The sequence below is a fragment of the Palaemon carinicauda genome, chromosome 27, assembly GCF_036898095.1.
Source record: "Palaemon carinicauda isolate YSFRI2023 chromosome 27, ASM3689809v2, whole genome shotgun sequence".
In the NCBI taxonomy this organism is placed as follows: Eukaryota; Metazoa; Arthropoda; class Malacostraca; order Decapoda; family Palaemonidae; genus Palaemon; species Palaemon carinicauda.
The window spans coordinates 48680969-48707246 of NC_090751.1; the positions used below are offsets into that span (position 1 = coordinate 48680969).

General features: G+C 44.8%; 1 protein-coding gene across 1 annotated transcript in view; it reads left to right on the forward strand.

Annotated features, from left to right (window-relative positions):
- Positions 1-26278, forward strand: part of scat (VPS54 subunit of GARP complex scat) — a 205222-nt gene that overhangs the window by 25856 nt on the left and 153088 nt on the right. The window contains exons 3-5 of the mRNA XM_068351075.1: positions 1626-1762; positions 10905-11059; positions 18908-19023. Of these exons, the coding sequence (XP_068207176.1) occupies positions 1650-1762; positions 10905-11059; positions 18908-19023 (384 nt within the window). The 5' untranslated portion in view covers positions 1626-1649. The remainder of the gene's footprint in view (positions 1-1625; positions 1763-10904; positions 11060-18907; positions 19024-26278) is intronic.

A 26278-nucleotide genomic window follows, 5' to 3' on the forward strand; every position in this document is an offset into this window, starting at 1 on the left:
CTACATGTTCTACAACTTGGTTTTCTAGCCAAAACGAGCTGCCTTCTCGGCCTTGGCCAATATCGTTCGATATTCCAAACTTATCGTATGGTTGGAAATGAACTAGAAAGAGTCTTATGCCCTGTAAGAGCTCTTAAGTTCTATTTAAAACGAACTAAACCTTTACGAGGCCCGTCTGAAGCTTTATGGTGTTCAGTTAAGAAACCATCTTTGCCTATGTCAAAGAATGCTTTATCCTATTTTATCAGACTGTTAATACGAGAAGCTCATTCCCATCTGAATGAGGAAGACCAAGCTTTGCTGAAGGTAAGGACACACGAAGTTAGAGCTGTCGCAACTTCCGTGGCCTTTAAACAAAATAGATCTCTGCAAAGTATAATCGACGCAACCTATTGGAAAAGCAAGTCAGTGTTCGCGTCTTTTTATCTTAAGAATGTCCAGTCTCTTTACGAGAACTGCTACACTCTGGGACCATTCGTAGCAACGAGTGCAGTAGTGGGTGAGGGCTCAACCACTACAATTCCCTAATTCCATAACCTTTTTAATCTTTCTCTTGAAATGTTTTATTAATATTTTTGGGTTGTCCGGAAGGCTAAGAAGCCTTTCGCATCCTACTTGATTTGGCGGGTGGTCAAAGTCATTTCTTGAGAAGCGTCTAGATTAAGGTTTTGATGAGGTCCTGTTGTATGGGTTGCAACCCTTGATACTTCAGCTCCTAGGGGTCGCTCAGCATCCTAAGAGGATCGCGAGGCTCCGTAAGGAAGACGTACTTAAAAAGGCAGAGTAATTGTTCAAGTCGACTTCCTTACCAGGTACTTATTTATTTTATGTTTGTTATTTTGAATAACTGCTAAAATGAAATAAAAAATCTTTAGCTCATAATAATGTAAACAATTATTGCTGGTCTCTACCCACCCCCCTGGGTGTGACTCAGCTTATATAATCACCGGCTAAGTTTAATATTGAAAAATGTTATTTTTATAATAAAATAAATTTTTGAATATACTTACCCGGTGATTATATATTAAAGGACCCTCCCTTCCTCCCCAATAGAGACCCAGTGGACCGAGGAGAAAATTGAGTTCTGTGTTTACATTGAGTACTGAGTACCTGCCCGACAAATGGCGCTGTTGATGTACACCCCCTACCTGTATAGCGATCGCTGGCGGATTTTTAACGTAGAGTTTTCTGTCGAGCAACAGAGTTGCAGCTTATATAATCACCGGGTAAGTATATTCAAAAATTTATTTTATTATAAAAATAACATTTTTCCTAACATACTTACCGAGAAACACTTTCGAGTTATGGCCCCCCCAACCGTCCCCCAGTTGCCTCACTGATCTCGAGTATTGTTCCTTACATAAAACTTACTGGAGAGGTCAGCCTAAAAAACACGCGGCCTACCCTGGGCATTGCCTTCGGGTCACATTCTCCTCCGTAAGGCAGGTCACAATAGAAAATGGGAGTAGGGTAAACTACACAAAACTCTGGTCATTTGAGAGGAGGTTCCAGTAACTCCTAAGAAAGTGTTTCTCGGTAAGTATGTTAGGAAAAATACAAATTACAAAAAAATTGTGATATTATGCACTTATTAAAATTCATTGTCATTATGTTATCTATTCCAGATTTCTACATCATGATCTCACGGAATGACTGAGGTGAGTAGTGGCTTAGGATCGTCGTCAGTGGCGGCAAGTCATGGATGGCACCAGTGTCTCTATTGCAAGACAGTAACGTTCAAAGCACCGAATGATTTCATTAGGTAAGCATTAGTGCTCATTACTAACATTTGTTCATACACAAACACAAACCCTCATCCTTTAATAGGAGTGTGTTCAGTTTTGCTGAAACTCCGATGTAAAAATTCGTAATGAGTCGTCGATAGTTACTGGTGGGTAGTGGGAAATCTCTGTCTCCCAGCCAGTAGACTGAGTATCCACCCTTTTTTTCAGCTTCCGTAGAGTTCAGATATACTCCTGGTACTACCAACTGGCTTTTTTAATTTTAGTTTGTTCCGTTACTCTCTACAAACTTTCGCTATTTATAGGGATATAACTTTTGGCAAAGCTGAAAGACGAGCCATAAGACTTAGCGAGGGATAATCACCCAACATGCTAGTTAGCATTTTTTTTGACTGGCCATTGATTGAGAACTTTAATTATTTCTTCTTTCCAGACTGCTTGTGATTCTTCCTGGCCGCCCTCATGCGCACCTGTCCTGGACCCAAGGGCTGCACTTGCGTACCCATGTCCTCTGTAGAGACGGAGCCGCACCACCTGTGTCCGTCCTATGGAGGCCAGCATTGTGATCAGGACAGCACCTGCCCTGAATGTCGGAAGGGATCTGCATCCCAGTGGGAGAGGTTTGGGTGTTGGTGCCAGAAGTCTAATCGAAATTCTTCACCTTCGGGGTCTTCCTGAAAGTCGAAGAAACCTTGAACTTCTTCATTGACCTCCTGATCTCTTCCCAAAGCTCTTACTTAATCAGTCTGTCGGTTGAGTAGAAGTGTAGACGGTTTAACTCTAGGTCAACCTCGGGGATTGAGGGACAGTTCCCTGGAGAAGCGGTTCTGTCCCTCCCCTTGGGCAGTGCCTGTTCTTTTTCTGACATTTTGCAAGTCTGGTCATTGCTGGGTATAGCTGGTCCCCCATCGAAGGAGGCATTATTGAAGCTTCCCCAACTAGGTGCTTAGAGGAAACGGACATCGGCTTCCTCAAAGGTGGATCTGTCTCCGATGAGTGCTCTCCATGGTGACCCTAAAGTTTTGGCCACCTTGTCCGCAGAAGGCTCTCCCCCTTTGCTTCGCATGCTACTGCTGCTGACGCTGAAAACGGCACTCCCCCTATTGCTGAGCTGACTCTTCTGTTAGGGTGGAGCAAGGTCCAAGGCCAATCTCTCCTGTGGTGGTCAGCTCTCTCCTCCACGAGTGAGGCCCCCCATGAAGACTCAGATCCAGAGACCTTTCAGAGACTAACATAGATCTCCTCTGACCCCATCAGAGCAGGTTTCCTTTGTTGAGGAACCTCGCCACTACCGACGATCCCTGTGGAAGGATCGTCATTCTTTTTGGGAGCATAGTCCTCCTCAACCCACTAGACGATCTCCTCCTCTTGCAATATGTCGGGCCATTGTCTCTTACCAGCTGTCTTGCTGTCATCCAGCTCGTGCTCACCGCTCGCCAGTCCTAGGACTCTCCCAGAACTCGCTGCTCTCCATCTTCCCGGCTTTCACCAGCTTGGCGCTTGCCAACGCAGCACTCGCCAATCACCTCACCAGCACCTCGTCGTTCTCCAACGCATTGGTCACCTAGATTGACTGCTTCTCATAGACACCTGCCGGCACGTAACAACTGCTCACCAGGTAAGGAGCGTCACTTGCTAAGGTGAGATGACCACCCTATTTTGTCTCCTCCTTCTAGTTCTGCTCGTGAACATCAGTGTGGGCGTGTGCACCGTGGAGACGACACCTTTCCTCCCTCCTCCGGGTTATGCATGTCCTCTGAGATCCCCTCTCCTACAAGAGGAGTTACAGGTGTCAACAACCTAGGAACCCCTAAATGGGAGACGCCTGGTTCTGTTCCCACACAAGGAGAAACCCTCGAAGCTCAAGCATCCCTCCAGGTCGATGAATCAGTGCTTTTCCAAGATAGAGCTAGCTGTCAGAGCTGTGCCTTCTTTGAAGGTTCCCAGACCTAAGGCTCTTGATCTGAGCCTGTTGAAGGATCAAGAGCCTTAGGTCTGGGAACCTTCAAAGAAGGCACAGCCCTGACAGCTAGTTCTATCTTGGAAAAGCACTGATTCATCGAGATTAAGGGACAGTCAGCAGGCATTTGGGAAGGAGCCCTCTTGGTTGGACACACTGGTCAATGCAGCACTTCAAGCCATTGCTTGAGTCCTCACAAAGATGCAGTCCATGGCCAGCAGAACAAGGATTCCCCTGGTAATATCAGTTACCCACTCCATAGCCTCGCTCCCATCTGGTCCCAGAAAGAGGTATATATATTCACCCCAGCTTCGTAGGAGATATTTTCTCCCCCCTCAAGAAGAAATGGGGAGCAATGGAACTGGGTAGGTCAGAAGATCTTTCACAGGTGCTGTTGACACCGGTACTGATGGCTAAAAAGAGGAGGAAGATTAAGAACCCGACTCCTCCTCGGGAAGATACATTACAGCACATTGTCACCTTTGTCGAGGCTCTTAATCTCCGAGGCAGATCTAGCAGACGGGCTCTTTCCACCTTTCTCCCATCAAGGTGGTCCTCAGACCTCCGTCCAGCCCCGAAGAAGATCACCCATTCGGAAGTGATCCCCTATGCAAGAGAGGATCAACGACCTGCCAGGAAGGAAACAGCCACCAGACCATCTCTTTTGGAGGAATATCTCCCTCCTCACAGGGAGCCGAATGACAGTAAGACCGCCCCTAAGTCCTCCTCCAAGTTACATTGAGGTTCATTTGATGCACTTCACTATGGCTCGGGGTTTTTTAAGGTCTCCGGAACTGTACGAGGAAATAGATGCATTTAATCAGATCAAATGCCAAACATGAAGTTTTCTTCATGTAGTATTCAGATGCTCTTACAGAATGCATTGGTATGACATCTGCAGCCCAGTTCTTACAGTGGGAATGACATTATGGCAGTAATAGTGAAAGAACATGCAAACAGGTCTCCTATTCTGCCGATCAATTACCGTTATGGGCTCAGTCCCTTCAAGGATAACTATTCTTGGTGACCCATACGTCCATCCGGCTACTCCAAGCTTTTCCTCCCCTGGAACAGCTTGGGCTGTGCTCTGTCCATTCACCCGTGACCTGGCCTTCCTGTTGGAGGGATAGAAGAAGGAAAAGCAGAAAGGATCACAGAATTCAGTGACTTCCTGCAGCTTCTATGAGTACATGCCGGTCAGTATGGAGAGTGACAACTTCCAGATCTACTTGCCGATTTTGCTTGTGAGGATCTACCAAAACTCGCCCCCTACTGGCAGGAACAGACTTAACATGAGCGTTGCCAAGAAGGCTTATGGACTCGTACAGTCTACTCTTACAAATGAGATACAGTTTTGTAATTGACAGGGAATTGGAGACCAGGCATTGGTCTTCCTGCTTTGTTCCCCATTCAGGCCAGCTACTGCTAGCAGCATACGGCACGTCATAAAAATGATCATCACTCTGTCCCGTTATACCTGGATCCATTCTCTCTGTCGTACAGGAGGTTTTCTTCACTTTTTATTCATGAAAGGTAGTTACCAATTCAAGGCCTGGTGCTTTGGACTGGTTACCACTCCCCAGGTGTTCATGTAAGTGTTCATACTAGGCTCTTTTAACCCTTTTAATCGACACCCTTTACCGACAGGTGTCAATAATTATTGTCCCTTTTTACCCTCCTACAATGGAATCACTAAAACATCTATCTTTGTAGATTAAGATGTATTAAAAATAGTTCTTTGGGACTTCCAGACAGAGGGTAAAATATCTTGGAATACCTTAGCATAACATCTATGGCGGGTCCCTGGCAAACAATCATCGTAACAGTTTGAACATAACTGTTCCTACACTGCCATCCTGATCAGCAAAGACAATGCTTTTAGAGACTTCCTCCTTTGATGAGAGGACTAGTTCCACTCAGCTGCCTCCCCAGCTATCTCTCCTATAGTTTCAGAAGTTTTGCTGTTCTACAACCAAAGTTCCCCATATTTTCAGGTTGATTGACAACAGTAATACAGGATGATCTACCCTACCAGTTACATGACCAACTCTATCATTAGTACTTCTCTCCCCTGAGAATCTATTGTCCATAGAGGTAACGGAGAAGGGATGAGGCTCTTGCCTGAATTTTCTTTAGTCTCAGGATGTGATCAATGAAAGGAATGTACTCGCTTATCAACCTACCGGGAATTCTTCCAGCTAATCTACTTTGTAAGTTTTCTTAAAGGTTTTAAAGAGCACTTGATAGCGAAATGGCCGACAACACTTCATTTGTTTCTAAAGTTATGAACGGGGGAACCTTCTGAAGCAGGTGCACTCTTGTGAGTAGAAGATGTGATGCAGCAGTGCAAGGTTCTTTCAAGCAAGAGCACTGTTAAAACAAATACTCTCAATAAACTGGGTCCTGGTGTAAGGGTTCTAGGCTGTCCTTAATTCATTGTGTGGCATAAATTCTTCATTTTCTCACCATAACGTGACCTGCTTGCTATGCAGTATGATGATAAATTTACAGGATTCTCCCAGTTGCAGACTGATAATGAAGTTCAAAGACTCCTTCCAACATCTGAAATTGTACAGAGGCTTTTTACTCTGATGGTATCGCCATCAAACGACCCTTTTACACTTGGTTGATTCAAAACATCAGCTGTAGAATGGTTTTTGGTAAGCTGCTCTTCCTTACCTGGAAAGTCGGCAGCATTTAGGTCTCCTTATAATATATCAAACTCTCTAGATAATCTTCTCAGTGTTGATGAGTTCATTTGCCATGTTACTTTGAAGGCTTTCGAGTGCCAAACCCTGGTGGGATTCGGATTTGCTGATGCTCTCTGCAATGAACTATGGTTTGCTTCATCTTCCTTGGCCGAGGAAGCCCCTCTCGGTCTTGGCTGGAAAAGTTTGTCATGCAACTTTCATGTAGACTTCAGACTGAAGAGGTCTAGTCTGGGTTCAGGAGTAGCTTTGAAACATCTTTCTGTTCCAGGAACTTGGGGTCCCTTAAGGATATCATTCAAGTCCTTAGGTCTCTCAAGCTGATCCTCCTGTACTCCTGATCGACCAGCATAGGAGCTGACCCTTGCACTATTTCAATGAGCATACTGCATGACATATCAGATATCACGAGTCATTCTCAATGAAGGGAGACCTAATTCTCCCTTGTCCAGAGTTTGTGTCCCAAAGACTGCTTTTAGCTGGCACAACTCGAATCACATTTAGCGGGGTTTAGAGTGACTCAGTCCTTTTAGAACATGCCGTTGCTGGCTAGAGATCTTTGGTACCCTCGTGGAGTACCAAAGACACTTCCCTGTGTTGAAATGGGAGATAGATATCCAAGAACTTTGTTTCTCCTGACTCGTGCACCCTCAGTTGTGTGCTTATACTATTAGATTACAAACGTATTCTGTTTCAAGCGCACAAAATCAGGGATATCAGATCCTCTCTAACCTTCAGGAAGAACCTGTCAGTAGTGCTAGTCCTGAAGGTAGGAGTCTGGCACAACAGACAACCCTTGTTTCTCACTAGCCTATCCTTAGGAATTTACTCACTGGTTCCTGAATAATCTTATCTTTGGTCCTGTGGTAGTTACTCAGTAAGCCGTGTTATCAATTGGCCTCCCTCAGGGGACAAGTTGTATCTCGTCCAAGGTAACAGTTGCGAAATAAGTCTATAGAGCTAGAATGTCAGGCAGTTTTTCTCTTCCTTTTCCCCTGTTGGGTTGAAGCAGTCAGTCCGTTATGTGCTGGATTGTATGCTAGATGCAGATGAGCCTCATGACCGATTAACTTTTCTTTGCAGACAAGTTCTGTAAGGAAGTTTCCCCTCCATCCTCCCAGACAAGGGGAAGTATGGATGGAATGTATGTTCCCATTCCTCATAAGACCATACTGTACATTCAGACAATATCCTATGGATATACAGTACAGTAGGTTCCTTCATGACTACCTAACAGTCTCTTGGTAGGGACCTAACCTAAACACCTGTGACATCTCTGTGGTAATGTTGTTAGGAAGTTGACCAAAGTGTATTGACATTTCCTGGTTCAGCAAATCTACCAGAAAGGTTTTAGTGACTTCCTCTGGTTAAGAGTCCTATTAAAGGTCGAAGGTTTGTATTATGTGTAGAAAAAAATTACATTTTTTAATTAATTTGTATTTTTCTTAACTATTATTAACCTTAGACCACCCCACAAAGTCTTGGGTTAAGGTCAAAGTGAAGTTTATACTACCTGGTAGGTGTGCAACCTGCCAGCTACTACTGTAAGTACCACTATCCCATTTAAAGTTTAAACAGCTGTTTCCAGCTTTACTGAAGTCATATCCCTATTAATTAAAGGTCTCAGCTTTATACAGTTAGGGAAAATACAAATTGATTAAAAAAAGTTGGGATTTTGTATTCATTCCTGGTGTCGGGTTATAATTTCGTTCACTAAATTTCATTACAAACATTTAAAAATTAATGTATATTGGTATTTATGGACTTGTTGAATACGTCAAGTGAATTTCCTTAATTTCTTATTGGAGAAATTGTTTTAGAGTACAAGCATTTTAGGTTACAAGCTCTCTTCCAGAACATATTATACTCGTAAACCGAGGTACTACTGTAGCATTATTTTTTGTTTAACTTGTATAATGGCCTTATTGACCACCAGGTTACATATTTGTGCCTTGAAATTTTATGTAATTGATTGTACACCTCTATATATTGTCTCTTTATGCTGCAGGTGTCCACCATGTTACATATTTGTGCCTTGAAATTTTATGTAATTGATTGTACTCCTCTATATATTAAGTCTCTATATACTGGAGGTGTTTAACTCCCTGTCTGAAAGGATGAATTTTGTTGGGTAGTGCTAAGTGGCGGTTGTGCGTGATTGCCTTAGCTAATTTCTCTTACCATTTTTCACAGGTGATCTTGGTTTTACATTTAGACCAATTGTTTTCTTTCCTTATCCCCAGTGTACTAGAAGGTGATAGCCTTTTCTTTTCTCTTGGGTAATGGGTGTCAATCACTTGATCACCTTTACGCCTAATTGGCGTGTGCCAAGTTATATGTATAGTAGAGGCAAACAAGAGACAGAAAGTAAGACAGCAGCACTCTTTCTGTGATGTTGAGGGATATGCATGGGCTACCAGAAATGGGTCTTGTGTTTTTAACAGAAGTTGAAATGGATATCATAATAGCAAGTTATGGAATTCCCCAATTTCTAGTCTTCTATCAGTTTATTTTCTTTGGATATGGGCTGAATAAAGACTTTTATTTTCTCCAAACTTTCTCATTTGTCATTATTATCATTATTAGTATTGTGATGATGATAGAAAATTAATCAATAGATAATGCAAATAAATTACATTGCTCAGTCTTACTTTTTATCCATTCCTTTTAATATCTTGCCCATATAAATGGCCAGCTTCTTTAACTTGATTTTGCTTCAGTTTTCTCCTTTATTTCAGAACATCCTTCATCCGAGCCGTGTAAAAACTAGGAAATGTTATTATTATTATTATTATTATTATTACTATCCAAGCTACAACCCTAGTTGGAAAAGCAAGATGCTATAAGCCCAGGGGCTCCAACAGGGAAAAATAGCTCAGTGAGGAAAGGAAATAAGGAAATAAATAAATGAAGAGAACATATTAACAATAAATCATTCTAAAATAAGAAACAACGTCAAAACAGACATGTCATATAATAAACTATCAACAACATCAAAAACAAATATGTCATAAATAAACTATAAAAAGACTATGTCTGCCTGGTCAACAAAAAAGCATTTGCTCCAACTTTGAACTTTTGAAGCTCTACTGATTCAACCACCCGATTAGGAAGATCATTCCACAACTTGGTCACAGCTGGAATAAAACTTCTAGAGTACTGCGTAGTATTGAGCCTCGTGATGAAGAAGGCCTGGCTATTAGAATTAACTGCCTGCCTAGTATTACGAACAGGATAGAATTGTCCAGGGAGATCTGAATGTAAAGGATGGTCAGAGTTGTGAAAAATCTTATGCAACATACATAATGAACTAATTGAACGACGGTGCCAGAGATTAATATCTAGATCAGGAATAAGAAATTTAATAGACCGTAATTGAAAGTCTCCTTATGAACTACTTAATGACTAAGCAGGCTAGCTGAACATATTCTTTGTTCAGATATTTCCATCACTATATTTTCTTTGTTACTTCTTCAATAGAGCTAACAGTTATTACTGGTTGCCATTGCTTTAATCTTGCAATTTATGATATTTTACTTTGTTGTCATTTTGTCATTGCTTCAATCTTGCAATGTATATTGTTGGTAGAAAAAGCAATGTGGGTGTGGATATATATTTAATTATTATTATTATTATTATTATTATTATAACTTGCTAAGCTACAACCCTAGTTGGAATAAGCTCAAGAGCTCCAACAGGGAAAATAGCCCAGTGAGGAAGGGAAATAAGGAAAACTACAAGAAAAGTTTAATAACAATAATAGCAGTAAAACAAATCTTTCTTATATAAATTATAAAAAATTGAAAATAACAGGAGGATAAAAACTTCAGAATAACAAGAGAAAGAGAAACAAGATAGAATAGTGTGCCCAAATGTATCCTCAAGCAAGAGATCTCTAACCCAAGACAGTGGAAGACCATGGTACAGAGAGTATGGTACTACTTACTAAAGACTAGAGAACAATGGTTTGATTTTTTAGTGTCCTCCTAGAAGAGCTGCTTACCATAGTTAAAGAGTCTCTTCTACCCTTTCCAAGTGGAAAGTAGCCACTTAACAATTACTGTGCAGTAGTTAACCCCTTGAGTGACGAAGAATTGTATGATAATCTGGGTGTTGTCAAGTGTATGAGGATAGAGGAGAATATGTAAAGACTATTTGGAGTATGTGTAGGCAAAGGGAAAATGAACTGTAACGAGAGAGCGGGATCCAATGGGGTACTGTCTAGCCAGTCAAAGGACCCAATACCTCTCTTGTGGTAGTGTCTCAACATGTGACTGCTGCCTTGTCCAACCTACTACCTACTACCACCTTACTTGCTCTACAGATGTACCTTTTCTTGATTTAACCTAGACTACTACAGTACCTAAACTTTATGCCATTGAAAATTAATGTTTAGCAAATATGTTTTTTTCTTTGTAAAGTATGATTTTTTTATATTACTGTTGTGTAACTAAAAATATATTATTGATATTTGTGTAAACTTTTCAATGACAGACATATCCGTGACAGTCATTGCACAAAGGAAGGAGGAAGTTTTGTTTGCCGATATGGATATAATGGAGTTTGTTCATCATTGCCACTTGAAGGAGTAAGTGACCAAGACTACGAGGACCATGTATTTAAGCATCATGTATTCACCATGTACAAAGGTCAGTTTATTTGAAAAGTGCCATCTACAGTTTTTCTATTTGTTTACATAGTACAGTAAGCTTCAAAGTTCTTATCTTCAAAACTTGATTTTTTCAAGGTTTCCTACCTCTATGTGAATTATGATGCAATTGGAATACAGTACTTAAAACGATAATGGAGAAGTTTAGTTTTGTTGTTTAGATGGGAGAACAATAAAAAAACTTGAGTCGTTAGTTTAGATCTATCAAACTCAAGTATTACCTTCGGTTCTCACACGAATGTAAACCCTCGTCCTTTGATAGGAGTATGATTTCAGCTTGGATGAATCTCAGCTGTTGGAAGTTTTAACAAGGTGTTGGTAATTAACGAGGAGTGTTAGGGAAGCCACGTACCCTCGCTAGCAAATTGGGATGCCATTTTGACTTCAGACGCCAGGTTGTACAGACTAACTCTGAGTGTCCATATCTTGCTTGTTTGATCGTTTTCTTCTTTTTCATCAGAGAGTGAAAGTGTATATTGTAATGGACAGATCATGCTTGGACATTTAATCCAGCCCTGGGGGGTGGCTGGACAAAAGTGTGGCACCTTCATGAGCAGGCATCGCTTAGATCCCAATTTTTTGTGTGCCTCTTTTAGGGGCTATGGGCATTTGCAGTCTTCCCTTGCAATGATTGTAGAGATTACCCATTAGCGCAGTGGGTAGAGTACGGTAGGAAAAAGAAGCCAAAATTGAATTGTTTGCCTTTGTGGTCATCCTCGAAGTAGAGGAAGTCTGTGGGTGTTCTTACGGTATCTGAACTTCTGACCCTTCACCCTCAGCCTCCTCTGGACCGGTGATGAAGAAAGATGATGATGACTGTGATATTACTCTTGCGCAAGCTACTAGATAGAGGTAGCTGCTTTTCTAAGAGAGGCACTCTTCCCCTCTAGTGACCCATAGAAAATTAAAAACAACACTTAGGAAATTGCCATAATGATACTCACTATTTTAGGTTTGAGGGGTGGTCCCTTCTCAGTAGTACCTGGACCGTAGACCATGGAGACACCAACAATAACCTCGGAGAAGAAGGGACCTTGCACTCCTTTCCGAAATAATCCAATCTATTCAACCTCACCTGCAGTTTTGGGTTTGCTGATCACTGCGCACCCTGCAGAGGTGAAAAGTCATATGTGCCTTGAAGATGCAGCGTTGATGTCACGAAAATGGAGGTCCATCGTCTCATCAGATTTGTCGAATCACTATGTGAGACCTTTTGAGTTCATTCCTGAGCATGCACAACCATCTCGCATATCTTTGTTCGTTAGTGCACACATTCTAGACAGATCACCCCTACCTACCTATATGCGCAGCGCTCATTGTGCTCACCTGTGTGCACTCCCTTTGCTCTTTCTTATTCATGCATTTCCAGTAGGCTCACTTGTTCATGCATACCAATCATGTGGCCCCATCATGCTCACCATTATTCACTCCCTTATTATGCTCACCTGTAATGGTGAACTCATTGTGTTCTGATCATGGTCATCCATCCCTTGCACACAAGGCTCTCATCTGTTCATGTTCTACAATCACATGAATCACCTATTTCAGTTCGTACACGCCCATCCTGCTATCCTGTTTGTGCACCATCATCGTGCTCTCCTTTGTGCACTCCTTCATCGTGTCCTCCTATACGTATACCATCATTGTCCTCTCCTACGTCCACCTCATCATCACGCTCTCCTAAGCACGTGTCGTCACTGCACTCTGCTTCAAGTTAGCAATCATCATGCTCTCCTATCCATGCATCATCATCCCTCTCTTCTATGCATGCATGCTCTTCATGCTCATCACGTTTTCCCATATGTGGACGCTTACCAGTTCGCTGTCACTCTTTGTGGTCATTACCAGATCACACACTCCAAATTGAGCGAGCATATGCAGCTCTTAGAGGGATCCTGGCTGCATTCAATCTCTTAGTTGTTTGCGAGCATTCATTGCATTCACCTTGATATGCAGGCTCATAGCTCTCGCCTGTATATGGGCACTTGTTTGGTCACCTGCGTATTTGTGTTCGTTGTACTTATTTGGATATGCACACTTGATGCTTTCACCCAAATATGTGCACTCATCTCTATCACGTGCATAAACACACTGAATGCACTCCTCTGTTTACGGTCTCACACGGTGCTCACCCCATGTGCTCTCTTACAGTTGCCGTGCACTAACCTATCTCACAGACAGCGCTCAGCTAGCAGCATGCACTCTTTTGAGCGCAGCCCTGTACAAATATTACCACTCCATTAATGGGTGGTGGGAAAGATTTTCCCTGTTCAGGTACGCTCCCGCTCTTCCCCTGCTAAGTTCTCCACAGCATGTGGACACTCTTCCTTGGATATGACTTTGTCTGCACGCAAAATTTCCTTTAGACACGCTTTCTCTGCCTCACGGTCTCCCTTCTGCTTTAAAACATTTTGCACACATATGCCCTTCTATTACGATGCCTTTGAAGGAGAATGAGCACTCGACACGTTCGACGAGTACAACTCCTTTCTCTTGTTCTGTAGATGTGGATTCACCAGTATATGTAGAGTCATCTTGTCACTCTGATAGACACAGTCAGTCACCTGATTGTTCTATGGGAATAGAGAGCACATCTGCTTGCACTGGCTCATATGCTCACTCACATTTTCACATCAGAGAGCAGTCCCCAGTTACGTGACACTCCAACAATCTAGATCATTCACTCATTTGTGACCTAGAAATGAGCTGGCACTACCCTAGTAATGACATGTCACTAGCTCATGCTCAAAGATATGGCTGGGCCTAGATTAAAGGGATATCTTCAGAGGAGGAGATCTTGGGAGGGAGACCTGCACGAAATAAGGAGTCCCTGTAGTGGTTTGCAGACTGTGGTGTGACCTAGCATGCAGACTTCGTAGTATCAGAATGCCTGCCACACACTAACTTCGCAGCACACAAAAAAATACGGTGGAATGCCCAGAGATCTGGGCAAAAAGTAAACAGTCAAGAAAGAAATGGGCACTGGGTACCACCCCTTGATTGTACATACATACATATACCAAGGCACTTCCCCCAATTTTGGAGGGTAGCCGACATCAAACAATTGAAACAAAAAAGGGGACCTTTCCTCTCTACATTCCTCCCAGCCTGACAAGGGACTCAACCGAGTTCGGCTGGTACTGCTAGGCTGCCACAGCCCACCCTCCCCCGTTATCCACCACAGATGAAGCTTCATAACGCTGAATCCCCTACTGCTGCTACCTCCGTGGTCATCCAAGGCACTGGAGGAAGCAGCAGGGCCTACCAGAACTGCGTCACAATCGCCTGCCATTCATTCCTATTTCTAGCACGCACTCTTGCCTCTCTCACATCTATCCTCCTATCACCCAGAGCTTCCTTCACTCCATCCATTCACCCAAACCTTGGCCTTCCTCTTGTACTTCTTCTATTAACTCTTGCATTCATCACCTCCTTTAGCAGACAGCTATTTTCCATTCTCTCAACATGGCCAAACCACCTCAACACATTCATATCCACTCTAGCTGCTAACTCATTTCTTACACCTGTTCTCACTCTCACTACTTCGTACCTAACCCTATCTACTCGAGATACACCAGCCATACTCCTTAGACACTTCATCTCAAACACATTCAATTTCTGTCTCTCCGTCACTTTCATTCCCCACAACTCCGATCCATACATTACAGTTGGTACAATCACTTTCTCATACAGAACTCCCTTTACATTCATGCCCAACCCTCTATTTTTTACTACTCCCTTAACTGCCCCCAACATTTTGCATCCTTCATTCACTTTCTGACGTACATCTGCTGCCACTCTACCATTTGCTGCAACCATAAACCTCAAGTACTTAAACTGATCCACCTCCTCAAGTAACTCTCCATTCAACATGACATTCAATCTTGCCCCTTGATTGTATACAGGGCAAAGGCTTGAGTATACCATCTCTCGTTCACCTGTAATCTTTACCAAGTTCTAAGAAAATGTAGCAGCTTGGTTATTAGGTAAGATTTTCTTTAGAAAGGAAATAAACAAAATTCATATGAAAAATTAGTGGCTGGAGTGGGGGGGGGGGGGGGCGCACTTTCATACCAGTGTTTACAAAAATATAAACTATTAAAAAAGAAAAAAAATGCACAGTACATAGGGAAAATATTATTGTCCTGTGATTTGAAATAATGATTGAACATAATTGCCTAGATTATTAAAATTACTATTATTATAAATTTGCGTTACAATAGAAAAACATGGCTTTATGAGATGCAACTCTGCTTGCTTACAGAACTTCTCTCAATACAAATTTATATGTTTATTGAAAATTTACTAATTCAAATGGACAGGAAGTATATAGACTGCAGAGAAAATACTGTACTGCAAATACCTGAATTTGTACATTAAAGTACATGATAATATTGTATGTACAGTACTGTACTAGGTACATACATACATATACCAAAGGCACTTCCCCCAATTTTGGGGGGTAGCCGACAACAACAAGAAACAAAACAAAAAGGGGACCTCTACTCTCTACGTTCCTCCAGCCTAACCAGGGACCCAGCCGAGTTCAGCTGGTACTGCTAGGGTGCCACAGCCCAACCTCCCACATTTCCACCACAGATGAAGCTTCATACTGCTGAGTCCCCTACTGTACTAGGTAAATAACTAAAACCTGCTTATTGCATATTCTGTACTCCTAGGTCATCACACTTCAGTATGCAACTGTTATTTCTTTAAACAATATCTCTAGGAATAATTTTCTTATAAATCACAACCATAACATGCCTACAAAGCAAAAGACATCACTTATAATGTCCTTTCTACTTGAAATGATTAGTACATAATATATAAAACATCACATTACATTACTGTTCTCACTTTCTAAATTTAATTGTACTTCAAGTACAAACTAAAAAGACATGCAATATATATCGGATACTGCCGTCTCACTCTATATACATGTATGTATGTATGCGTAAAAATCACAGGAAAACGTGATGCTCAGATGCAGAAGAACCACAGGGAAAATGAAAATACAAAATATACACTTAAGTCCTACTTATATGCTAATGACTACACGATCATTGGTGCTGCACAAGGATCTTGATCCAGTTCATGAAATTGTGGACAAAATGCCCATTCACAACCTGAATACACAAAGATGACTTTCCTGCAGCCTGCGGGCCTCACTTCAGAACTGGGATCGTTCACATTAGCAGCCCAAGAAAAAAATATGAGGGACACTAGTAGGTCAGGTGGAGGGTTACATACATTGGGGGGAGGGGGGGACACTGATCAGTGAAGTCAACTAGTCCATAGCCTAGAATCCTATTGCACATTCCACTACACTATGAATAAGGGCCCACCACTAATTGATGCTACCATCACAGTTCGCTACAGGGAGTAGGGCGCTGCCAGTTATCTGTTAAGAAAAACAAAAACCAAACTTTTTACACATTACTCAAGACCTTTTTTAAGAGGGGATCAAGGCTACTACAGTATATTTATTCATGACTAAACTTAAAAGATTTAAGAAACTTTTTCACACACTATTATTATTGTATCGCTACAAGGACATGATTGTCGTCCACATCACGATTCCCCTTTGGCCAACGCCTCATGTATGCATTTTCCAGACCATGGTACTGAGTCAGCCCGAGGATCCATCCGATGAGCCTTTCACCGGTACAGTGAGTAGCCCAGTTACCCAAGGAAAATATAGGACTATAATTCTTCTGAACTAGAGAAACGGAAGATGATAAGCAACAAAGAGAAAAACCATCCCTTCAGTGCAAAGAATAACCGAGGGAGACCATAGATCCTACAATTCCCAACCAAGGGCCTACCCATGCACAGGGAGAGAACCCTGATCAGGGAGCAAATAATTCTAGGAAAGCTTTAAGGAAACCTGTAAACAGAGGCAAGACTGCAATTGACTGGCCCTTTGGTGCCCCTTAAGGATTAAAGCCATCTATCTTAAGAGCTTTCCTGGTCAGAACTTGCCGAAGAGGCAATCAATAGTATGAGCATATAGATCTCCATACCCAAAAGTTCTCTAGTAGCAAGCAGCTTGTACATGATATTACCTTCAACACTCTCCAGTAAAAGTAGGTTATACGTTCCTGAGGGATTGAGCCCTTCTCCCATGGAAACCACCTCCCTGGCTAGCCTACAAGCAATGTACTTGTTGGACCTTGGGTCCAATGCAGTATCATGCTTTACATCTTCCCCAAACCTAAGTGATCCCGAGAAGAAGAGGAAGTTCACTGACCTGATTTTGTCGGGGGCCAAAGCTGTTACGTTTTTGGCACGCCAGTCCTAAACCAGTGGGCCAGCAAGGTATTTTAATGCAGAAACTGTAATGTGGAAGCTATGGAATAAGTGTGGCATAGGTAAACTCTAACCTTTGCAATGCTCCAGTAAAACAGAGCTAGGCTCTGTTCCCAGACCAAGAAATGGACGATGCGGTGAAAAGGTGGAGTATGACGAGTTAGGACTCCCTTTTCTACTGAGCAGTAATCTTTAGAGGCTGTGGCACTTCTAGGCTGACCCCTAAGGCATTGGCTGCAGGATCATTAAAATCCTCTCTTAAGGAGCACAACTCAGCCCTATTAAAACAATACACAAATAACAAAATCTTTTTCTTAACTATACAAACCTGAATCCTCTGATTTAAAACACCCACAAACACTTCTCAGTCTTGAGCCTTGAGTAAAAAATGGCTATTCTGCAACAGGTGGGTGTGCAGGTCTTCCCCCCCCAGCCACTTGTCGTTAAATAATTAGCGATACTGTACTTTGTTTATGATTTAATGGCCTTTACATTGTAGCTAAGGTCATACTCTGATTTTAAAGGACTCAAGTTTCTATATCAAGGAAATTACAAATTATTTTAAAAGATATTTGAAATTTTAATATTCTTTAAAAATTTTCTCCAGAAAATAACTAGAAATTCAATATAATTTTTACTAATTATGTTTGGGTGTTGGGCATATAGGATCATAGATGTTGTAAAAGTAACACAATATTTATAGCATGTTATATACTGTTCCAAGTTGATGCAAAATTGTTTGGGATCTTCTGTAGTTCCATCAAGTTGGATTCATAGCATTTATATATCCCATAACAGAGTTTTATTTCTTAGATTGCATTCCTTAAACTAAGTTTAGTACCTAAACATTTATGTATAAAGTAAAGTACTGTATGTTTATATTGTTTATAGAATATACTGTATTTTAAAGTTTTTAGATTTTTTATTTTATTTTATTAGACTATCTAAAGACTTGAGATTTGTTGCATATTGTGTGGTATTTTGTATCAAAAGTTAGATTGGGTTTGTATAGTGATTTTCCATCAGATTTTTCCGCTCGGTACTAAGTGGGTTGTATAGACTAATTTAGCAAGACCCCTGAGTCATTTTTATACTCCCGTTGAACTCTGTCAAGGATTTGTTGTGAAATTAATGTTAGAAATGCAATCTTTAGTACAACATACCATTTGTTGGTTTCTGCCTTTGACTTTTTATATGTTTCCTTGAGTCTCTTCCTACTCAGTTGTCCAAGTTCTTTGATTTTACCATCCTCAAATTTTAGATACTAGTTTAAAAAGAAATGCTTTTGACAGTTCTTACTATTCTAGAAATGTGACTGATTGGTCTTGTTTTACTAACTTATTATACTACTACAGTACTAAATTTTTTTTTTTTATAATTAAGATTATATTTCTAGGTGTTTTGCTGAAAGAATTTTTGTGAAAATGACAAGGTGAAGCAAATATGAATTGAAGAATGGTAGTGATAAGTATGCTTTGTTTTTTAGGTATCTTTTTTTTTATGTAATTGTTTACTTCAGGAAACACAGGAGTTATATCAAAGTCACAGACCAGAAATGGAGAGGAAAAATGGGGGGTTTTCTCATCTACACAGAATATCCCAGCTGTTCTTAATGACCCTAGGAAGGGAATGACGGTAAGTTTAGTCCAAGTGTATATTGAATTTTCTGTTTTTTTTTGGTGGGTGGGGTGGGGTGGTGGCACTGCAACCTTTTTTAACTTCGCTAGTAATCATTCAAGTTGCCTCACCCTATATAGTACATTACTAAGTTTATGGAATAGTTTATTAGGTCAATGAATCTTGCCAAATATTCATTTTGCTATTAGGTTTAGTAGTTTTAGTAGATTTAATTTTTTTTCAAAACAAAACTAACAACACTTTGTTCCTAAGGATTGTAGCCTCAGTCTCCCTCTTTTCATTTAGTCAATTTAATTGGTTCTTTTTCTCACATTGATTTTGTTGACTTGTGTTCAGAAGTATTTTTGTTTGCTTCTTGAAATTTTTTTTGTTCCGTAACCGAAATACAAACCACGCTATTTACAAAGGGTATTACTTTTAGCGTAGCTGAAATGGCGAGCCATTAGAATTTAACGAGGGTGTATTACCCCCGCGCTAGTTAGCGGGGGGGGGGGGGTAGGGGAGTGGTAGCTAGCTACCCCTCCTCCCCCTCACACACAGGTGAATACTCACTTTCACTTTTGGCTCAGACTGTGACAGACGTCTCTGTCTTGGTCCTCGCTTGGCAGCCATTGTTTGTTTTGTCTTTACTTAATCGCTTACTTTTCATTTACTCAATATATATGTAAACATGTTTTCATGTTTGTATATATATTTGAGTATAGAAATGAGTAAGTTTCCTTTTCAGATTTGTGTGTGTAGTGTACGATATCTACGTGGAGGCCTCGGCAGTTAGGCCACCACGGCGTAATTTTATGGGTGGCGATCGAGTTTGACTTATGTCTTTCTCTCTCTCTCTCTCTCTCTCTCTCTCTTGAGGTCGTTCACCCTTTTACTACGTGTTACTACGGCCTTGTAGCCTAGCTTCCTTTCCGTGTGGGGGGTTGCTATGCCGTATGTTTGTCTCAATTAGTTATGAATCTAATTGTAGTTGTTTTTTGTTTTTCAGCTTGTAGAACGATTCCTTTCGGGGTTTTCGTTCTTTCTTTAGTGTTCATTCATTTTTAAATTTCATAATTACATAGTTACATAATTATAATTGTTATAATTCTGTTTTGGTTACAGCTCTCCTTCCGTGAGTGTAAGTGGTTGTGAGGGCACGTGCCTGTTGTGTAATTCTTGTTCCTTTCTCTCGGGATTCCTCTTCGGAGCCTTCCCGGGGGAATGAATGTGTACTAATATTATTTGTTTTATTTTTTTTTTACAGTTGCCGATCTAGTTCGTTTCTGTAATATAGCAACGGTGTGAGCTGTCTGGTTGAGTCCTGGGGATTCGGCTGTTGCTGCCTCCCCCCTTGTATTTTCGTCAGGGGCGTGTCTCCTTCTACTGGTAGTACTCCCGTGACGACGGACAGCTCTCCAGTTCATTTTAGAACTCTCAGGAGGCTTGCATCCTTGGGCGGGTAACTTTCCTTCCGAGGGAAGTTTTTCCTGTCCAGGCTTGAGTTTTTCCCCTTTTGGGGGGTTCTTCTCTTGCCTTTTTTTCGTGCGACTATGCTCTTGGTGCTGAGCGGTTGCACCTGCAGTTTCGCTCAAGGGGCTGGGCAACTGCAGGAGCTCCTCTTCGGAGGATTGCTCCTTTTAGGTCACTGGCTGACCAGTCTCTTCCACGAAGTGTTTCTCTTTCGTTCGCGAGAGAGTACACTCATAGAGACTCCTCTTCGGAGGTTTCTCCTGTTGCTGTTGCTGTTGGCCTCCCACGCCGAAAGGCCCACCGTCCGCCTCGTCGTAAGGGCCTCTCATCTCCCTATAAGGGTGCTTGAGGCGCCTTTTTGGATCTCCGTTTGCAGCCTACAACTCCTTTTTCTCGATCTTCCGCCTTGATGCAGATGGACAGCAGTCTGATCTCGTCTTCCGACGGGCAACGGTCTTCCCGACGGACAACGGTCTTCCCGACGGACAGCGGTCTTCCGACGGACATCAGTCTCCCGGCGGACAACGATCCCTTCGGGGCTAAGGGTTGCCCCCACGGGGGTTCTTCCCTTGCGTGTCAGGGTTTCCCTGCGCGCCCTTCTGCTGTGTTCTCTCCTGCTCCTGCTCAGTGTGAGCACACAGGCGCTCTTCTGCTCATCAGCGCTCTCCTGTTCGTCAGCGCTTTCAAGATGATCATCCCTGTGGTTCCTGTTGGTTCCTGTTACTCGCTCTGTGCGCCCACGTTCGCCCTTGCGATCTAGAACTTCGGTTCAGGTCGGGGTCAAGGACTCTTCTTCTTTGCGCAGGCTTCCACGCGTAGCCTTCTGCTCGTCAGCGATCATCAGCTCGTCAGCGATCATCAGCTCGCCAGCGATCATCAGCTCGCCAGCGATCATCAGCTCGCCAGCGATCATCAGCTCGCCAGCGATCATCAGCTCGCCAGCGATCATCAGCTCGCCAGCGATCATCAGCTCGCCAGCGATCATCAGCTCGCCAGCGATCATCAGCTCGCCAGCGATCTCCGGATCGCCCACGTATGTTACAGCCGGCACGCCATCGTTCTCCAACACTTCTGAAGGAACATGGTTCGCCAGCTACTAGCTCACCTGCGCATGCTGATCGCCATCGCGCGACCCTCAACTGCGGATGCTGCTCTCCATCGCGCGACCCTCAACTGCGGATGCTGCTTTCCATCGCGCGACCCTCAACTGCGGATGCTGCTCGCCATCGCGCGACCCTCAACTGCGGATGCTGATCGCCATCGCGCGACCCTCAACTGCGGATGCTGATCGCCATCGCGCGACCCTCAACTGCGGATGCTGATCGCCATCGCGCGACCCTCAACTGCGGATGCTGATCGCCATCGCGCGACCCTCAACTGCGGATGCTGATCGCCATCGCGCGACCCTCAACTGCGGATGCTGATCACCATCGCGCGACCGCACACCTGCGGATGCTGATCACCATCGCTCGACCCTGCGCATGCTGATCGCCATCGCGCGACCCTCAACTGCGTATGCTGTTCGCCATCGCGCGATCGCCGACCTGCGCATGCTGTTCGCCATCGCGCGACCCTGGCATGCTGATCACCATCGCACGACCCGGCGCATGCTGATCACTGCTCGCGATCGCTCACCTTCGCATACTGCTCGCCAACGCACGATCGCTCACCTGCGCATACTGCTCGACCATCGCGTCGGCATAACACAACGCGCCATCGCCAACCTGCGTGTTAGCGCTCACCAGCTCACCACCGATCGCTTGTTGATCTATATCGCCAGCGGTCCTCCTTGCCCACGCGGCAGCGCGTTTCCTCGCCATCGCGCTAACGCTTGCGTTCGCCGCCTCGGACTCGCTCTCATCCACCTGCCCACCCTCACGACCGCTCGCCTGCGCGCCCGCGCGCCCGCGCGACCGCTCGCCCGTGCAACCGCGCGACCGCTCGCCCGTGCAACCGCGCGACCGCTCGCCCGTGCAACCGCGCGACCGCTCGCCCGTGCAACCGCGCGACCGCTCGCCCGTGCAACCGCGCGACCGCTCGCCCGTGCAACCGCGCGACCGCTCGCCCGTGCAACCGCGCGACCGCTCGCCCGTGCAACCGCGCGACCGCTCGCCCGTGCAACCGCACGCCCACGTGCCTGCACGTCTACGCTCATGCTCTCCAATGTTCGCCCACGCGCGAACCGACGGTTTTTCCATCGCGCGGACGGATGGTGTTCCGTCGCGCGAACCTACAGTGTTTCTTCGCACAAATGTCGGCTTATTTCTTGCAGTATCCATTGCTCGTCTATGGGTTATCGCTCGCCGACCACCAGGAATTCCCGTCGCGCGAGCTCCAGGGCAATTGCGACCACGATTCCCAATGGGGTTTTCGCAGCATGACCAGCCTGGCGAGTTCTTCTGGAGCGTATTTCCAGAACACTGCCTCACCCCGTACACACAGAGCATGGCACTTGCAAGAATAGGAGAAACTTAAGGGAGATCTGAGCAACACTCCTCTATTGCTGAACCTGGGTTAGCCCTTCCCCGTCATTCCCTGGAAGGATTTTTGGCGGGGGGGCTTTCCGTTCGAGATTTCTCCATCGGACAAGGGGTGACTGCTTACCTCTTCCTCTGGGAGCTTACCAGGTTCTTTCCCTCCTCGGTTACGGCCCGAGGTTTGGTTCAAGGAAGCTACAGGAAGATCAAGGGCCTCTCGAGCTCAGGCACCTTGGCCTTTTGTCGTTAAGTATCTAACTTGCGGACAAGCTCGATGTTGTACCATGTGGACACGCTGACTGAGGGCTTCCTTCGGGTGTCTCATCTGTGGAGGTCGACGACCTCAGACACCCTTCCATCCTTGAGAAGAGTTTGTTTGTGGCCAAGGACAGAGACTTAGACAGCTGCTGTGCGGAGTAAATCGACTTCCGGTTCACTCCTCCAAGGCGCTTTCTTCCAGACTCTGCAGGGCTCCAGCGCCCTTTTCTTTCAACCACGTCGGCCTAAGTTATCGGCTACGACAACTGGGACAAGGTGTCCAATTGCAGTTTCCTCCTGTCAGGAACAGATGGCACGGGAGACTCCCCCGGGGGGCCATAGTCCTAAAAGGAGTTCACGAACTCTAGGATTGCAGGTTTTTCGCTGGGAGGATGCTTAAGGTTACTCATCCGAATGACAGCTTCCCGATGCCCATTCCCGCACAATCTCTGTGAGTAGCCAAGGATATCGCGCCTGCCGTCTCTGTCAGCGAATTCAGTGTCTCTGAACCTCTATGCCATAGCGTCAGCAGAGTTGCCCGGTTGGGCAGAATGATCCATACCTTAGGCGAAGGTCTTCCTTAGGATCATCGACGGCTTCACCCCCGGCCCCCTCAGTCGATCCTTTCTTGTAAGGAAGGATCTGAGAGGGGATGTCCATAGTCGACCTCTCAGCCCTGATCAAGTTTGTCGAACAAACTTCGGCCAGCGTAGACCAGCAGAATCGATCAGTCTGGTAACGAGGCGACAGGACTCCTTAAACCCTGGATCGGAAGGACGGGTAATTTCAGTTTCCATTCCATCCATCTTCCAGGGTGCTCGTCGAATTCAGCCTAGACTGCAAGTATTCCTGCTTATGATGCAGTGTGGCTATCCCGCCGTGGCATAGCAGGTTTGTTTCCCCAGAGAACTCTCCCTGCCTTCCTCTTGGCCGCTCAGGTGCAGGCTTCCGCCTCCTCTGCTGTTTGGAGGGCTGGTCAACTCCGGTAGGCTCGGGTTTCGACCTTCTTCAGCGCCGGGACAAGCTTCCGGATGCTTACCATGAGTGTGGGCTCATGGTATTTTTCTTGGAGCCTTCTCTTCCTCTGCCTCAACATCTGGAGTATCTGGCCATGATATTGAGTCAACCGCCTTACCACATTGGAAACCCCGCTTCTCGTCCGTCCAGCGAGGTTAAGCAACGTCGGTACTTGGATGGGTGACCACCTGGGGACGCCAGATTCTGTTACCACATCCTCCGAGCCTTCCTTTCGGTTGACTGTGGCAAGACTGAGGAGAGTCGCAGTACCTGTTCTCAGTCAAGCAGAGCTTTCAGCCCTACCTTGGAACATTTCCTAGTTCTTCTTTCCTCATTGACCCGTCTATAGTCCGAACGGTCGCCTCAGGATAAGTTCCATGTGGGGCGATCCAAGTTCCGGTGGCTTCAGGCAATGTTTAACCGGACTCCCTGGCCCTATGGGACCAGCGGAACTATTAGACCTGCAATGGGTGTTGACCTATGGAGCCTCTTGATGGTAGTGGATATTCTAGTCCTTTCCCCACATTCTTGATGCGGTTATCGGACTCGTCAAAGGAAAGGGGGGGGGGGGGCAGGTTCCGGTCCAGGCCTATGGTCAAGACCTGAAGGATACCTCTCCATCATTCAGGCAGGCTTAGGGGCCTTAGTCTGGCCCCTCTTCAGATCCTACAGCTCCTGCCGAGTCGCCCCGTTGCGCGTCGACTTCATTCTAACCAGCAGGGGACACATTTTCACACCTTCACATCTTGCAGTAGAGATACCGGGATGATTGAGATTCTCTCAATACCACCATCGGCTCTCTCATTCCAGGCAGGGGAATGTTTCTCTCAGACTATCCGAGCAGAGCCTCATAGAGAGAGTGTACCTGGGGGTCTTTGACCTTGGGTAACCAGCAAGTGCTGGTCTGGGGGACCTGATCGCGACAGCTTGGAACCTCAAGCTTCCGCTATTCTTCTCCCCAGTCTCAGACCCCGAGACTCTGGCAAGATGCATTCCGGTGATGGTGGGACAACTTCGACGCCTGCGTCTTCCCTCCTTTTTGTCTGTGGACAATGGGTCTCAACAAGACCAGGTTGTTTGTCAACCTTTCAATGGGAGAGCTCCACTGGGACTATGCGCAGAACGGTTTCTGGACCCTCTGCTTCCCCTGACGGAACTCCCGGGAGAGCTTCTCCCACGGCGCAGACTACTCAAGCAACCACACTGCGACATCTCTCCCGAACCGGGGCGTCGCTTCGGCTTCATGCCTGGAGACACTACGCTTCCTCCTCTAGAAGAGACAACCCGCTACAGTCGCGGTACGGAGGTCGCGTCATCTGCGATAGTCATCCACAGGGGTCTTCCAGGCAAAGTGAAGAGTCTAAGGTGGTTGGTGCCGTGGGAGATACACCTCTTCCCTTGAGGCCTCTTCTCCAGCAATAATAGTCTTATTGCCTTTCGGCGGGAGGAAACTCCTTTCCGCTCTCGGCAATGAAGCCTGTTGCTCAGCCTTTCCCTGACCTTCAGGCTTAAAGGAATAACTTTTTCCTGCCCGCTGGATCTATCCTCGCTCATGCGAAGCTACGATCGTCCCTGCCCTAGTCGGAGGAAGACCTCCAACTTGGAGCATGGCTCGGACTTTTAGTCCTTTAAGAGATCTTCTCAAGACCCTTTTACGATAGGCCTCGGATTGTATTCCGCCTAGGGTCTTCTGCTCACTCTGGCCACGGCCAGTGTGTAAGCAACCTTCTTGGTCTCTTACTACTCCCCCCTTTCTAAGGAAGAGGGGAAGGCAACATTCAGGCTCGCTCCTGAGTTGTTGGCTAGACTCAGTATCTGAGGGTCCCGGCCCTTCGGTCCGATTCATTCAAGATTTCGAGTCTCCATTCTGTGTCTGATGTCCCAAGACCTTCTCTTTCTTGCCAGTAAGGAATCGAGAGGTTAGCGCTGGGAACAGCTGCAGTTTGTCCTCAGTTGCAGCCGATTTGGGAGCACAAGGAGGACATGGGGGGATAGTCACCAGTATACCTCTTCAGCCCGGACTCAAGGACATTCATCTCGACCTGTCT